The sequence below is a fragment of the Vulpes vulpes genome, chromosome 10 (genome assembly GCF_048418805.1).
Source record: "Vulpes vulpes isolate BD-2025 chromosome 10, VulVul3, whole genome shotgun sequence".
Taxonomy (NCBI): Eukaryota; Metazoa; Chordata; class Mammalia; order Carnivora; family Canidae; genus Vulpes; species Vulpes vulpes.
In genome coordinates, this window is record NC_132789.1 from 69,461,062 (window position 1) to 69,478,171 (window position 17,110).

Consider the following 17,110-nt stretch of genomic DNA (forward strand, 5'->3'; position numbering starts at 1 on the left):
GGCTGCAGGCAGGCGCTAAACCACTGAGCCACCTGGGCTGCCGATTTCCCCAAATACTTCCATGTAAAGTGTCACTGTGCTTAATTTGGTTCTTGTCAACCAACCACAACTACAAAGGAAATTACTGTTTTAAAGTTATGGTTTTGGGAAGCCTGGGTGGCTCAGCAGTTGAGTGTCTGCCTTCAACCCAGGGCTTGATGCATCATTAGGAATGGAAATAATGTTAAATATCCAAGGAAGTTAAGAGACTTAAGATTTCTGATATTGTGACTTACACAAAATATACATTTGGTCATTCAGATGACCATGATTCTTTGTCCGTGATTCTTGGTTCACAGCTCCTAAAATATTTGATATTTCCTTTGATAAGAACAATAAAGTTGTCTTGTGATGATAATGAGGTGACTTTTGTGTAACAAAGCCTTCAGAAAACCCCAAAATGATGGGGTTCAGAGAACTTTTGGATTGATGAATTTTTGGAGTTTTGGGGAGAGTGGTGTACCTGAAAAGGGCATGGAAGCTCTGTGCCCTTCCCACATACTCTGCCCCATGAACTTCTTCCATCTAGCTGTTCCCGTGTTATATCCTTGTATAATAAACTGATAATCTAGTGAGTAGACAGAGTTCCTGAGTTCTGTGAGCCTCTCTAGCAAATTAATTGTAGCCAAGGAGGGGGTCATAGGAACCTCTGGTTTATAGCCAGTTGTTCAGAAGTCCAGGCAACAAACTGGACTTTTCACTGGCATTGGAAGCCCAAGGGTGTGGGTAGTCTTGTAGATTGAACCCTTAACCTGTAAAATCTGACACTACCTCTAGGTAGATAGTGTTAGAATTGAGTTGAATTGTAGGACACCTACCTAGTTGGTGTACAGAGGATTGCTTAGTGGCAATTTCAAAATTGGGATCTGCACACTTTTAAGTACGTATTCTAAGAGGTGTTTTAAAGCTGTTTGCAAATGGATGCTAGATGCAGACAATTTATTTAGTAGAAATCCTATTTAACATAACTAAAATATTGCAGACAAGATATTTTTAAAATTCTAATCTAGTTTTCTGTATATGAGAGAGATGAATTTCACAAAAAAACACAGTGATGCCATTTGCTATGTTTTATTTTGCTATGAGCTTGTTAAACATAACATGCAAATGATTAAAAAGGAACATACAAATGACTTAGAGTGAAAAATAATTCTAGAAAAGAGAAGTTTCACTAGGTAACTATATAATTCTTAATACTAAAAATATTGCTCTAAGTGTATGTGGCTTCATGAATTTGGTCTAGTATTTTGCAAAATCATCAGTCTTAAAATTTACCAGCTATTTTTCAGTCAAGCAAATCTGAACATTGAAATTTGAGATCATTTGGTTCAAGATATTAAATATTCATATGTGTGTAGCCCATGCTGTTTGGCATATTAAGTTAAGATTCAGGAGTTATAATCCTTGGCTGACTTCCATTCAACCAAGAGAAGACTTTGCACATCATTTGACAGTAGAGATGGAGAAAACACTAAATTTACAAATAAAGCATAAGTTTGTTGTCTCTGTGTGTCTATGTCTGTGCTTGTGATGAAATAGGCCTGCCTTTCATCTTATCTTAAAAAAAAAAAAGTAGTAAAATGTTTACAAAACATTTCCCTCAGAATCTGAAATTCATGAAACTAATAAAGTGACCCAAAAAATTGAATACTATGAAAACTGACACACACACAAAAATAAACCATAAAACGTTGCTCCAGGGTACACCTCAATAGAATTGGAATTAGTAGATGTTAATTAACAGTGATTTCATTTGCTACACGTAGACATTCGTACATATCAGGTGGCAGACTGGTGTGGGTAAGACGGTTGCCATCCAGACGCAAATGTTTAATCTTGGAGTAGGATAATGGTCCAAGGATCTTACAGAAGCTCTTTACCTCAAACTCTGCAAATTAAAGAATAGAAATGTTAATTACTCTTTTGGTACATGGGCTTGAAACAATCACTTAAAAAATGCTCAAATCCATAATAATATATATTCGGACTCCTTCCCACTTTTTTGATGTATCTCTGAATTTGGAACGGCTAAGGGAGTATTCCAGGCTACCAAGCGACACAGCAATATTTAGCAAAGAATACTTATGATAGGTCAGGACGTTTGGTGGACTTTTTGAAAGAACAGAACTTACTAATTATAAGTTCTGCATTTAGAAATACTTGATTTTAGAAAGACATTCAATTAATGTGTCCTATTATCTAAGCACTCTTTTTGAAATCTTTTGTCTAGCTCAAAGAAACCTAAGATTGGTGCTGTTGTATGAGCAACCTCACCAATATAAGCATCTTGGGGTTCTGGATCTTAAAATAAGAGGGGTTAACTAAATGACCTCTGAAGAGTGTTCCAACAACCACACTTCATGACAATAATTCAGAACTCCAAAACAAACACCAAATCACAGAGTATCCGTGATTGGTGCTCATGTCCTTTTCTTCTGTGGGGGGAAAAAAGCTGCTACAAATGAACAACCAATTTAGTTCTGAGTAGAAACGAAGCCTGTTCTTAGATTTTATGTTCTATGTGTGTACATAGAAACTGTCTATGTCTGATCACATCTAGTTCCGATTAATCTTATCTGGTCCCCTATAACGTTATTTTCTTTCATTCCCAAATTCTAGTAAACGATGACTTCAGTGGAGCCTAACACACTGCTCTCTTGTCCTCTAAGATGTTGTCTTTAGGGACGCCTGGGTGGCTTAGCAGTTGAGCACTTGCCTTTGGCTCAGGACATGATCCCAGAGTCCCAGGATCGAGTCCCACTTCGGGTTTCCTGCATGTCACCTGCTTCTCCTTCTGCCTATGTCTCTACCTCTCTCTCTGTGTCTGTCATGAATAAGTAAATAAAATCTTAAAAAAAATAAGATGTTGTCTTTACATAACTCATCAGTCAAATTTCAGGCATCTTGTGGCACCTATCTCTGAAAAAACGTGGTACAACAGAAAAAACATGGGCTGATATTAGTTTTCTATGTCTGCCCTTTATCATTAGAGTGACTTTGGAACATTTATCTGATCTTCTTATTAGATATAACATATCAGTTGTGTTACACGAAGATTGAAGTGATTAAGATATGTTAGGCACCTCACACACACTTAATATGTGCTGAATAATTATTGATGTCCTTTTAATTTTGCCCTCTTTTCTAAATTACTTTACATTAGGAAAACCCATGACTAGTCCAGTGCTTAAAGTTGCAAGTTTAAAATATGGTAAATACTCGTTGGCTATATATTTTCTAATATTAGAGAAATATTAAGGGACTCTTTTTATCTTAAGAGAATGTGGATGATGATATACATAATTTTTATGTAGTGAAGTAAGGAGAATTGAAGACATACATGCAAAGTCAAACAACAAGAATATCTGAAGAGTATATATATCTAAATGTCAAGGATAAAGAAGGAATAAAAGTAACTAACCAATCTTTTTCAAATGACCATGTGTGTCAGGCAGTGTGGTTTCAAGCTCAGCTTGGCACTGAGTGACTATTGGTGTTCCTTCCATAGATCTCCTTTATCTCCTTTATCTCCTCTTCCTTCTTGTATTCATACTGATTTTTATACCTTCAAATGTCCCTGTATCTGTCCCTCTCCCCTTTCTTGTCTCAGAGTATGAGCTTGAACCACTCATGTGGCTAACATCCACCAAACAAATCCAACAGGTTTTTTTCAGCCCTTCAACATCTTAAATCCCATTAGCATTTTGGGTTGTCTGAGTTATCCTTCCTCCTAACCACAAATGTTTATAATGTGGGACCATATATTGCCACACAGTGAATTTTTCACTGAAAATGGGTGTAAGGGTTCAGCTGTGATAGCTTTACTCTGTATTGTATGACAAGCAAGCTTTCCAGACATGAGAAAGGATATATGGGAGTTCAGAGCTGGCAATCATGGTCTCCTTCTTGAGAACACCACTACCCTACCAAGAGTTACACAAAATTGTCTCAGAATTACAAAGTGTCATACTAATAAGTCGTTTTAGTTTTTTTGGATAGAAATGTCAATATCCTTATCCAATATGACAAAAGAGCCAACTTTCATGGTATAAAGATGTTCAATTTCAATAGATTACTTTGCAGACATGGTTTTATGACTAAATCAATGTTTCCCACCTGACTTTTTATTTAGACAATTTTGTCCACGAACCATAGGTTTTCTCTTCTGCCACCCTTTGTTAAAACTAAGGTGGAGGATGGTGAATTGTAGTTTTCCACCTGAATCTGTATGGCTTATATTGAAAAATGTCCCAGAAGATGAGAAGAATACATAAACAGACCACGTGCATCGGGTCAAACTCGCACCGAGAAGGTAAATACAAAATAAACCATGGCAACAAGCTAAAGGAGAAACTATGGAAAAGTCAAGTGTTTTATATACAACACTTATAAAAGGGGAACTTTAATACTATTAAAATAAATTCCAAATCATCATCCTATTCTTTTCCTCCTGATTCTTCCTGGCCATCTTCATAAAAAATACTGTGAAGACCACACACACCATAACACAGATGACAGGGGTAGGTGATGGTCAGTGATAGCAGGGCAATATGTTGAGTCACAAGTAACTATGTCAGAGGAGATTATCAGTACATGGGAGCTGCTCTGGAGGTAAGCAGGAGGGATATGTGGAAGCCTCTGCTAACTGTGCCTCCTCTACACTTGTTTGTTCCTCCCTCAGCTAGACCTTGCCAAGAAATAAATGTAGGGCGTAAATCTAAATCCTGACAGAGGCAAATAATAACAAATAAGTACTGAGAGAGAACACAGCAGGATTCATTAGCCTAAAATATTGAATTTGAAGAAATACGTGTTTACACTCTGTGAGGTCAATGGTTGCTTATCTGGGCATTCCAAAGAAAGTCTAGACATTGGAAAAATAACTGAGCTAGAATTCTTCTATATTTGAATTACAGAGATATTTTGTTGGCATTTTCATTCATATTCTTTAATGGAGCCAGAGACAATATTTACGTTGCACAGCTTACGCATTTAAAAGCTTGAGGAAGCACCCGTCAAGCACAGGCACAGCCTTCTACTTACTTTCGAGTTCATTGACCTCCAGGTAATAGTTTTCAAGGTTCTCATTGACAGTCGGTATGTTTTTAAGCTTATTGTAGGAGAGATCCAGCTCCAGCAGGGATGATACATTAAAAGAATTTCCAGGTACTCCACTATCTGCCAGTTCATTATGAGATAAACGCAGATACTGCAGTCCATTAAAACGCTTGAAATACTCATCAGGGATGTTGCTGATCTTATTGTTGTCCAAGTAGAGAGTCAGAAGAGATGCTGGGAGACCAGAAGGCAGTTTGGCCATCTGATTGTAGCTCAAGTCAAGGTACTCGAGGGACTTAAGACCTTTAAAAGCAGCTGACACAGTATCCTCTTTCAGCTGATTGTGTTGAAGGTGGACAAAGGTCAGGTTTACCAGTCCATCGAAGGAGCCCAGCTTCTGGATCTTGTTGTGTGTAAGCTGCAGGTCCACCAGAGATTTGGGAAGCGGGCCCACAGACTCCGTCAGGTTGTTGTGATTTATATGCAGCTTCTTCAGTTGTTTCAGTTTAGAGAAAATTCTTCCTTTAATCTTGGAATTTTCTAGAAGGTTATGATCCAGAATGAGCCACTGCAGATCAGTTACGTTTTCAAAGGCCTTTTCATCAATATGGTCGATCTGGTTATTCCTAAGGTAGAGATACTTGATTCCAGGAGGCACCATTGGTACACTTTTCAATTTCAGCTCATCGCAGTACATGGCCGATGGGTAGCTTTCGGGGCAGTTACATTCTGGTGCACAGTTTGGTGATGACAGCCCATAAATCGGTAGGGAGAAATCGTAATCATAGTACTGGCTGCTGGCACCACCAATTAATGCCAAGAGTAGAGTAAACACACCTAGATTCATTTTTGGCAAATGCTTTGAATCCTAAATAAAGTGGAAACATATTACACAATAGCATATTTTCAGGAAAAGGATATTGGCTTTGCAATGTTAAATGCATTAGCAAATGTGTACTTTATTATTTTCTAGTGCTTTTTTAGAGCCTCTAATGAAGTCCTTCTAACTTTAATAAGTATCACAAGAAGGATGTGTGGGTACAACTTCTGGTGTGGTGAACAGGGTTCAGGTCAGACTGCATACACATGCGCCCCCTTCTGGGCAAGCCAGGCCCAGTTGTCCAGTCAATCTCTTTAGGTCTTTCTGTAATTAAATGCCTTCCTACAACAGGTTTCTGGGTGGTGCCCACTGGCCACCATGTTAGTACACTGCTTCGGAGCATCCTTCAAAACTGGACGAATGAAAATGAAAAGACAACTGTAAACTGTACCCTGTACCCCACCATTCACCATCATTAAAATGTCTCTTTAAGAAGACTCTTATGGGAAACATGGGCAATCTATGGTTTTGCCTGGAGGAAAGCTGTTCTTATGTATGTGTGTGTGAGAGGGAGCACATTCCTTTAAAAATGTCTGGGTATTGTTGGTTCTGAGGTGGAGGAACAGAATTCTTGGTGGGGTGGGTATGTGCCTATTATTTTGACTTTCTTTAGCATCCCAGATGTTTAGGCACACTACACAACTGTATTCCAAAATTAATATTTAGTACATTCGTTTTAGAAAGTACTTTTTACTAATCAGGGAAATGTCACAGATTCCGAAAAAAAAAATCTTAAACCTATAATGAGATCCAGCTGGTAAAGAAATATATTATTTTCAAGTTTTGAATTAAGGTTTTCCTTTCTCAATAACTCACAAGTTCTCTGCCTTCTTCATGCCACAATTTAAGAAGGCATGGCTCACTTAGCTGGATTTTAGTGCTCTCACAGCATGGAAGAGGGAAAAAGGTGGAATTAAGGACAGTCTGCATTTAACAGTGGCATTAGAAACTGTGTAGGAAAGGACAAAATTGAGAGTATAATTAAAAATGGGTTGTAACAGTGATCTTCATATGAACATGTTTCTTAGGTAAGGCTCAATAAAATACGTTTCAATTGCTTGGGGGGAAGTACAGGGTTAGCAATTTAGGTAGAAATTTGGACTTTTGTAGAGTGGAGAGTTATGGCTGTGGGGGGGGGTAGGGGGTAACTCTGGGAGGGAAATCACAATGTGAGGCAGGATCCACATTCCACTAGTTACCATAAAATAATATATCTTCTTTTGAGAAATAGGGTACAAGCCTTGGTGTCTAGGAGATTTGGGATAAATAGGATTTTTTGCCATTAGAAATGGAGATTTCTTTGCTTCTATTTGAAATTATAAGCACTTTATTTTAGCAGATGAAACCCTCAAAAAATTGTTAGAATCACTCTGATAACTGACATAATGTAACATGCAGTCGGATCCTTGGCAAATTATTCCCTAAGACAAGGATGGCGTCATTTAATTTAGTTGACAGGACTTGGCCATGAGAACAATTACATAGTGTTAATGTAATTATAGGTTATAATTTATAAGTTATAATATGTTAATGTTGTAAAGATTTGTCTTGCTTCATTAAAATCCTCCACCTTATTTTAAATTGAGTATACACTAATCTAGTCATGGTCACTATGAGTATTGAATTATGATGAAAAAAATGCTTCCATACTTTCTGGCAAAGGAAAAACAAGGGCTCTAAATTCAAAGAGAGTTTGTGACCATATAATGACTCCACTATGAAGCAAAAGAGCACTTTGCTTTCTCCCAGTTTTTTCCAAATACCTGTGGCTATGGAGGAAATGCTTTTCTCAAAAAGTAAATCGTCTTTCCCAGAATTTTTTTAAAACATGCTTTTTTTCCCCCTCAAGACATACATCCAGAAAATAAATTGATAAAATTAACAAAACAGAAATAAGTAATTCCTAAGTGTCTGAGTTCTTTAGCTCACATTTTATAACAACATGTTAACTGTAAATTGTAACAAGTTATAGCACATTTATCGCAGAATATTTTTGAATGCTACTGGAAATGGACCTCCTTGGCTCCAAAATTAGGTTCTAACAATACTAACATATATACCTAATTAGCATAAAATAACAAACCTTTTAATTGCCAAACTTCTTTACTATGTCTCGTTTAAATACTTTCTCATTGCATTTCTGAAGCTTTGTATATAGCTTCCTTTGCCAAGCAATGCAGTGTATACCTTATAAAATTTATCTCACATCCATAAATCATGGAAAGCAGGTTAAGCAAAATGTGAAAGTAAAGTCTCAAAACTGTGGATTTGCTGTTGAATAGCAACTGGCAAGGTTGCTCTGGAATTTTTTCTGTTCCTATTATAATAAACACTGTCCCAAACATTCAGCATCCCCAGTGCTATAGTTAAAACAGCACTTACCTTCTGTCTTGACACTGCTTTCGTTAATTCTTAAAGCAGATGCACTATGGACAAGAATCCACCAATATATGCTGTGAACTCTGTCAGGACGGAACTGGCTGCCAGATTCTTAGTGATACAAGAGCTGAAGGGGGGGAAACCCAGCCCAGTCACGCCAGTCTCTGCATGGAGTTATGTCACTGTGGGGATCTTGTGGGGTGGCATGTGAGCATTCTGCTCTCTAACGAAGTGCAGGTGGACGTGGGGAGGAAGGACTGCCCAGCTCATTCCCTATGGAATGGGAGAGAGATTCATGCTTAACTAGTCCAAATACCCTAGCTTTTAACCAAGAATGGAGTCCTGCTGCAAAGGAAGACCTCCACTGTGGGAGCATTTCTCTGGCAAAGAAAACTCTTTCCCTCTGTAGCTGGGGCAACATGAGGTGCTATTCTCTCATTCAACTCTCAGGTTTATCTAAATGTCTCCTGAATCATACACAGAACAAAGAATTTCAGGAAAATGCAAATGGGTCCTCAGAGCAATTGAATCTTTTTTGGCTCATTCCTCTTGAAGTTTATACTGAGTTACTGGGACTACCTTAATTCGGGGCCAGGGAGGTGACTTAATGTCAATTGCCAAAATATGAAAAAATGCTTCGTTCACATTCTGACATAAAAGGTAAATATCAACATTTCCAGTCTATTTCTCATGTTAAGGGGATTCATTTTATGTGATTCAGATCTGGAATCAATCAGCAATGTCCTGCCTGTTTCTTATTTTGTGGATTTAATTTAGGAATTCATCCAAAACCTTACTTGGGGATGGTATTCTATAGCTTAATGCCAAAAAACATAAAAGAACATGAAAAAAATGTACACTAAAAATATCACAAGGCAGTAATCTTTCACTCTCTCGTTGCATGCTAGCAATATTTTGTTTTTCCAAAACTAGAAGTTATGCAAAGTTGTAATCTCCCAAAGGCCTGGTTTGATATGTCTTTAATTGTTAGTTCCTGATGCATGCTTTTTGCAAATGAGGGATATACTCAATTCTTGTCTGTCTCATGTTGTGATTGTATCAGCTGTATTCATAGGATTTACTTTTCCTCCAAAATTTTCCTTGTGTTTACAGGAACTCTTAGAATCAGATATTTTAGCATAAATTGCCACAATGTAAGATTTTTCCATTCTAAAATAACTTAAATATGTCATTTTTAGTTATGAGACCTGTGGAAAGTTAATTTTCCTGACCACTAATGCATTTGCCTGAAAAATTAATATTAGAATAAGTGCCTTTTTTTTTTGGTCATGGAGCTGTTAAAAAAACAAAAGATAATCTTGAAAATAACTCATAGAATTGTAAAGTGAGTCATAGCATAATATTTCATTACTATTATTTTAAGAACATTATAGAAAGGCCTCAGTTTTATAACAGACAAAGTGAATAAACTTAGAAGAAATCAGAAAAAAAGACAAATAGACCAATTTCAAGTAATTAAGTGGTTCATTGTAAGAAGATATTCAAACAATTCTGAGCATTAACTTTGAGTCATTCAAATTCTACAATCTGAGATTTTCTTTGAAAAATTCTAGCTATCTATTCCTAGGACTTTTCTTCATGAAACAATAGATGTGTTGCAGCATCTGCAGTAGAGTTCCAATGCATTAAATTATATTTACCTCATTGTGAAGTTGATACTACCAACATATACTTTTTTAATAAAACCAGTTCCTTGAGAACAATATTGGATGTTGCAAATTTTAAAGCATATTTCTTGAGTCCATTAGAAAGAAAGAAATCAGTGTTTATAGTGTATTTTATCCCATTTTTTATTCTCTGAATTTTCACATATTTTTTACTTTAAGTTTTATGCCTTAAAATTGACCTAAGTATTATCACATTTTCAGAGGCATTAATGGAGACTCAGAAGGTCTAAATAATTTACTAAAAGGTACCTAATGAGTAAATGGAGGAACAAAATCTTGAAATATTTATCCATTGAGAATTGGTGGACAGGATAGAGCTAAGACAAGTTGGTTAATTGAATCAGTTTAAAATATTTCACAGGCAGTACTATCATCAATTGAGAGCTAAAATATCAACCAGGCAATGGTCTCTAAAAGGCAAAAAACAAACAAACAAACAAACAAACAAAAAACCCAAAAACCTAATCAGTAGTTTCTGTCCTTGCACATCACACACATGCAGACACACACCGACATTCACACTTCAGACCTGGGTGAGACACAAGCTCTCTACCCCAGCAAATGAGTCAGTTCATCTGTGACAATAGATTTTGGAAGTTTCATCAATATCCATCCATGTTCAAAGGATTGAGTTGCTGCTTCAGCCAGCCCACTGCACTCCTCTATGACCTGAGACCACTAAGGATGATGGGGAACATTATGACCCTTTCACCCTTTCAACTACTTCATTCTGAATCCAGCCCTGCATTTCTCACAGCCCCCCGGGCTCACCTCAACTTGCCTGTTCCCTTTGTCAAAACCATTCCAGTGGCAGATTCTGTTTGTCCCAAGCTAGCTGGTGATCTCTGCAAGTCAGTCCTGGAGTAAAAGAGTGAAGAGCTCAGACTTTGTGGAAAGATATACATTTAGAAAGCTAAGCAAATTATCAGGAGTAAAAAAAAAATTTTTTTAAGTGATCCTGAAAAAAAAAAAAGTGATCTTGGTAGCTTCAGCATTTTTATCTTTAAAATGGGTATGATAATGTTGGTAGGAAAACTTATGAGCATCAGACACCATTTGTATGATGCTATTGGTATAGGGCTTGGCATGCTACAATGTGGGAGGATACATTCTAAGCCCCCCACTGGGTGCCTGAAACCTCAGATAGTACCAAGTCTTATATATATAATGCTATGTTTTCTTAGACACACATCCTTATGATAAAATTTAATTTATAAATTATGCACAGTAAGATAATAACAATAAGTAATAATAATATAGAATAATTTTAAACCCTATAATATACTGCAAGTTAGTGAATGCACTCTCTCTCTCTTTCTGAAGGTATCTTCTTGTACTGTACCTACCTGCCTCCTTGGCGATGATATGAAATGGTGCAATGCCTTCGTGATGAAATCAAGCAGAGTGAATGAAGTGGGCAGTTGACTATGAGTAACTGAAACCATGGAAAGCAAAGCAAAACCACAACTGGGGTGGGGGGTGCTACTGTGTTAAGTGATTGATGCATTGAAATGCTTCATATCATATAGCTATTATTAGTTATTTTTAACAGAGTCTGGAGAACCACAGATTTGGAACAAGTCTCAGAAATCATCAAATTGATGGATGTTGTTAAACAAATTTCCCAAGTTCTAAGCAGGTCTTTTTTCCCCCGTTTTCTTTCCATGTGAATGGAAAAGGAAGTACCTTACCCAAACTGTGTGACAGTGCTTTCCCTTGGGATTGGATGGCTGGTATCCGCCCATTGCCCCACACTCTCTATATAGTGATATATGACTGTGCATCATACACAAGTGAAATCTTCCAAAAACGTTGAATATGATGAAATATAATGACGATTCCCTGTTAGTAGAAGAGGAGGAGGTGCTATTTCCATTATTTTATACATTGAGGTTTAAAACTTCATTTTTTTTCTTATTGCAAATTTCATAAAAGTTTGTTTTAGCACATTTGGAGAATACTTACATGGAAAAGGATGAAAATAAATATCCTAGCCCAGAGATGATCATCTTTTAATGATTTTTTTTTCTTATGGTGTTAGTATATACAGACAAAGACTCATAGACACTTTGGTTTTCACAGAAGTGTTATACCATTGTTCTTGTAGTTCTGTATCCCTTTCCAAGAAGCCGTAGGTTATGGTTACCTTTCTATATCAATAAATATTATTGTCTAATGCCATTAACTATGTGAAATCCCATCATACAGATGCACCATAATGTAGATACTTTTTAATAATACAACAACCACTTGCTTTCTCCTATTATTTGCATACTATCACATACAATGGAGTTCTATTCCTCACATTGGCCGTACCTATTCTGTCTACTTCACTTATCTCAATAGGTACATCTTTATTTTATTTTATTTTATTTATTTTATTTTATTATTTTATTTTTATTTTATAGATTTTATTTATTTATTCATGAGAGACACACAGAGAGAAAGGCAAAGACACAGGCAGAGGGAGAAACAGTTCCCATACCGGGAGCCCAATGTGGGACTCGATGCCAGAATCCCGGGATCAGGCCCTGAGCCGAAGGCAGATGCTCAATCGCTGAGCAACCCAGGGGTCCCCAGTAGGTACATTTTAAATGTTTTTTTATTTTTATTTTTTTATTTATGATAGTCACACAGAGAGAGAGAGAGAGACAGGCAGAGACATAGGCAGAGGGAGAAGCAGGCTCCATGCACCGGGAGCCCGACGCGGGACTCGTTCCCGGGTCTCCAGGATCGCGCCCTGGGCCAAAGGCAGGCACCAAACCTCTGCACCACCCAGGGATCCCCAATAGGTACATTTTAAATGAAAATTCCTTTTATGGTAAGTGGCTTTTTTTAAAATCAGAACAATAAATGAATGGACTTGCATTTTTTCTCCTTTCATATCAATCCTACTACCTTTATCAATTTTAGCGTTTCTTACAAGCCACGGAACTATATCCTTCATCTTCACAATCTTTACACTCATGGATGTATATTTTTAAACTGATTCTACAATTCTTCCATGTGTCTTGGCATCTTACATGGACATATTTTTAAATAGTCAGTAATAAGGTTTATTATACTTTTGCATTAATTCACTTGCATTATAAAATTGATATACATGAATGGTATAGCATGCTGAAACATTTCACAGCATATTGGGATACGAGTTTAAATGCAAAATAATCCCTCACTCAACCAACTCTCCAACCTCACTCCTTTGTTATTTAGACTTTATCATTTCAAATATTTCAAATGTGTCCCATCTACATGACTGAATTTTATTTCCCTTCCTCTCTATGTCTCTCTTATCCTGTATGTTCTGCATTTTTCACCTAAAATACTTATTTTGTCTTATTAATGTTTCCTGTAGTTACAGAGCATGGCATTGTAGGGGTATATCAAAACTTATGTTTTTCCCAATAGTGAGTGATTCAGTGCTTTCAGTATTTTTTTTTTTTTGTTTGTTGTTTTGATTATTTCATTACTATGGCACACAATAGTATATTTAGCAAATTTTGTGCACTCATATGATAGTGCACAAGATATTTTTGCAAAACAAGACCACAAAGTATAATTACTTCTTTTTCTTGATTTGTGTAGACACCAGGGAAATTTAAGGATTATAAAATAATGATTTGTTGGACAATAAGTTACAGCTTATTGTTATAGCAGGTATAATAAAAAAAATAGCAGGAACATAGTATTGTTTTATTTATTTATTTATTTATTTATTTATTTATTTATTTATTCATGATAGTCACACAGAGAGAGAGAGAGAGAGAGGCAGAGACACAGGCAGAGGGAGAAGCAGGCTCCATGCACCGGGAGCCCGACGTGGGATTTGATCCCGGGTCTCCAGGATCGCGCCCTGGGCCAAAGGCAGGCGCTAAACCGCTGCGCCACCCAGGGATCCCCCATAGCATTGTTTTTGAGAACAAGTGGAATTAATTTCCGAAAATGTATTTATAGTGGAAACCTACTACCATAGAAAATTCTAGAAAGTACAAAAATACACAAACAGAATGTCTATTAGCCATCAGAATGACATCATCACATGTCATGTAGCTCTGGAAAAACTCTGCTTTTCACTTCAGAGAGAATCAAAGTGAAAAATGTAAATCACATCTTAATATTATGAGAATATTTTTTAAAAAGAGTAATTTTTACATTATAGACTCTGAAAGAGCAACACTTTGAACACTGCTGCCCTAGACCTGTTAATTGCTGGCTTGTAGTCATTTAGGTCTCAGCCTCCTCAGAAAGGTTTTGAATCACCAAAATGGAAGCAGTCTCTGAGCCTCATCCACTTATTCTCTATCACTTTAGAATAATATAGTTTGTTGTCATTTACCAATTTCTGGGATTATTTTTAGATTTTTAATTTATTTCTTAGCAGCATATAACTTTGATCTTCCAGACTGTCACTTCCAGAAGAGCAAGACTTTATCTGTCCCTTAGACACAAGTCTTCCAAATATATTTACTTAATGAATGAAATATTTTACCAGAATATTTCTTGTTGTTCTCAACCTATTTTTTGGATGGATTTTCATACATAGTTTTTGTTATATTAAAGCCAATACTATTGGATTTGAATGAGATCAGGTGAGGTGAGATTGACAGCTTTTAAAGTACTGTGTTTTGACACGGAAGGATAGATTTTTAGCATTCATCTAAGTGGTTTATTTTATGAGCAAATATCTAACTTTTAACTGAATCTGTATGGTATTAACTTTTGAAAACCCTATGCCATGAAAAAAATCATGGTAGAAAATTTAGAATAGTTTCTTTTAAGTCTTTTCTCCAGGCACGGTTTTATCCAGATTACCTTGTTCCATCAATGCAATCAGGCCTAGAAGTTAAGATTTTATGTTGAGCAGTGCTTATGTGGATTCCAATTTTGCTGTATAGGATAATCAAGAAAGAATTACACTTCTCTGTATTTTGCATGAAAGCAGGTAAAGCACAATAAATATGCCCATGACGTCATAGGTCCTTTTCAAAGTTCAAAATCCAAGGCTAGAATTGTCTATGACAGACGCAAGCCACTGTGTGTGTGAAGCACGTCTGACAGATGTTATGATTTTATGTATGTCTAGTATTACATGTATCATGATTACACATATTTAATTGGATTTCAGTGGAGTGAAATAGGAAGCATAAGGATCATTTCAAATATGAAACCAAAAAGCATATCAAGCTTGTATTATAACAAAAATGAAAAAATGATGACATTAGGCGTCCTGCCTTCTTCTACTCCCAGGAAGCTGTGTGAGTATATTTGTTTTTGTGGAGTATATTCTACTTATGAAGAATGCTATACAGGTATTTGTTGTGATCTTGGGCAATCCCCTTAGCCTCATCTTTAAAATAAGAGTGGTCACGGTACCTCACTCAGAAACCTTGTTCATGAGCTTACATGAGTTATTATATGTAGGGAACTGTTCTGAGAGTTTTCCATACCCTAAGCACTCAATAATGTTAGTTATTATTACTGTTACAGGGATCCACTGCTTTCAGGATGCATGAAAACAAGTGACATGGAAAGCGGTACATTGAATGAGAGCGGTCAATTCTCTGAATTTCCCAGAAATCTTTATTTCTATCTCTTCTGTTGTCCACTCTGGAACTAACTCTGTGTACATCAACTCTTCAAACCTCATTTTGCTACATTTGTAAAACAGGATTAATTCTCTTCATCATTGGGATGTTAAGAAGATCAAAGGAGTCAATACTTTCAAGTACTTAGAACCTTGTAAACAATGAGACAATTTATCTTTGTAAACTAAATATGAAACCAGGCTTAATATTCACAAATGCTTAATATTCATACTAATATTTATTTAAACAACACATAAAAATAAATAATAGCTACAAGTTCTCATAAGTGTTATAAAATAAAATAATAGGATGCAGTGAAAGAGAATGCAGCATGGGAAAGCAGAGAAAGCATCCTCCTGAATGAAATCATATTTAAACTGGGTAGGAAAAGGTAAAGAAGTAGAAGAAAGAGTGTACAGAGGCTTTAGAATATTTGAATGAGGGCTGACATTTAAAGCTTGGTGGTTAAGTGGCATGCAGATCAGGATGGGACATGCAATGATGGCCAGTTCACGTAGGTCATCATAGTCCCTACCAGGCATTATAGATTTTCATTCACGTGGTTTGGGATGCTAGCAATTGTTTGTAACAAATAGAATCATTAGAAGAAGCAGCGAGGGCAGAAGGGACACAGCAGCTTTGGTCTAGGAAGGAAGCAAAGATGGTGGCTTGAACTAGAGAGGCAGCAATGGAAATGGCTAGAATTTGGTATATACCATGGCAATGCAATCAGGGAATGAGTTAACTGCATAAAAATATTCCCTTCTAATTTCTATAGCTGTGACCTAATTAAGAACTTTAAAGATTGTAAGCACTGAAAAAAAATCTTATGAAGCTACTTCCCAACATGTGATTCAAATTAAAATCAAATATATAAAAAATCTCTAAGACAGTTTTAAAAATTCTGATTTGGTCCTTGAAGGGAAACTCAATCATTCATTCATCAGTTCACACATAAAAGTCCATTAAGACTTAGGTACATTATGACACTAGAGATCCACTTGTCTTTAAGAAGTGCAAAGTTTAGGTGGAAGAGATGCAAATAAACATGCAATTGTGATACCATGTGGCAATTCTATAGGAGGAAAACAAGAACTACCATTTTATAGAGCATCAGCACCAGCTGTGATTTATTGAAGAAGTTTTTACATCACAAAATGAAAATCAAGACAAGGCTTCATAGTGAAGGATGAGCTGGGTTTAGCCAAGGGAAGAACACAAGTCCAGGCACAGGGAAAGCTTTTATTTTTTATTTATTTTTTTTTTCAGGGAAAGCTTTTAAATGGTGCAAAGGAATAGAAGAAATTATACTTTTGGAAATCAACTGGCTCTCAATGGCTGAATTCATGAATAGAATATCTGTAAATACATATAAAATAAAAAATAAATCCCTTTTTTTCTTCTAATTAACTTTATAATGGTTCAGAACACATCATTTTCCAAAGAGCTAAATTAAGTGAAGATTTAACTATGTGTAAATA

General features: G+C 36.3%; 1 protein-coding gene across 1 annotated transcript; it reads right to left on the reverse strand.

Annotated features, from left to right (window-relative positions):
• Positions 1-1,094: 1,094 nt before the first annotated feature.
• LUM (lumican) lies at positions 1,095-8,760 on the reverse strand. Its single transcript, XM_025992217.2, has 3 exons — positions 8,360-8,760; positions 5,083-5,965; positions 1,095-1,927 (listed from the first exon to the last, which is right to left on the reverse strand). The coding sequence occupies exons 2-3, from the start codon at positions 5,942-5,944 to the stop codon at positions 1,773-1,775; spliced, it is 1,017 nt and encodes a 338-aa protein (XP_025848002.1). The 5' UTR covers positions 5,945-5,965; positions 8,360-8,760; the 3' UTR covers positions 1,095-1,772.
• Positions 8,761-17,110: the final 8,350 nt, after the last annotated feature.

Coding starts and splice junctions, on each gene's coding strand:
- LUM (XM_025992217.2), bottom strand. CDS start 5,944: ATGAATCTAGGTGTGTTTACTCTACTCTTGGCATTAATTGGTGGTGCC. Junction 1,928..5,082: donor GGAGGTCAATGAACTCGAAA/GTAAGTAGAAGG, acceptor TTTAATTTGCAG/AGTTTGAGGTAAAGAGCTTC.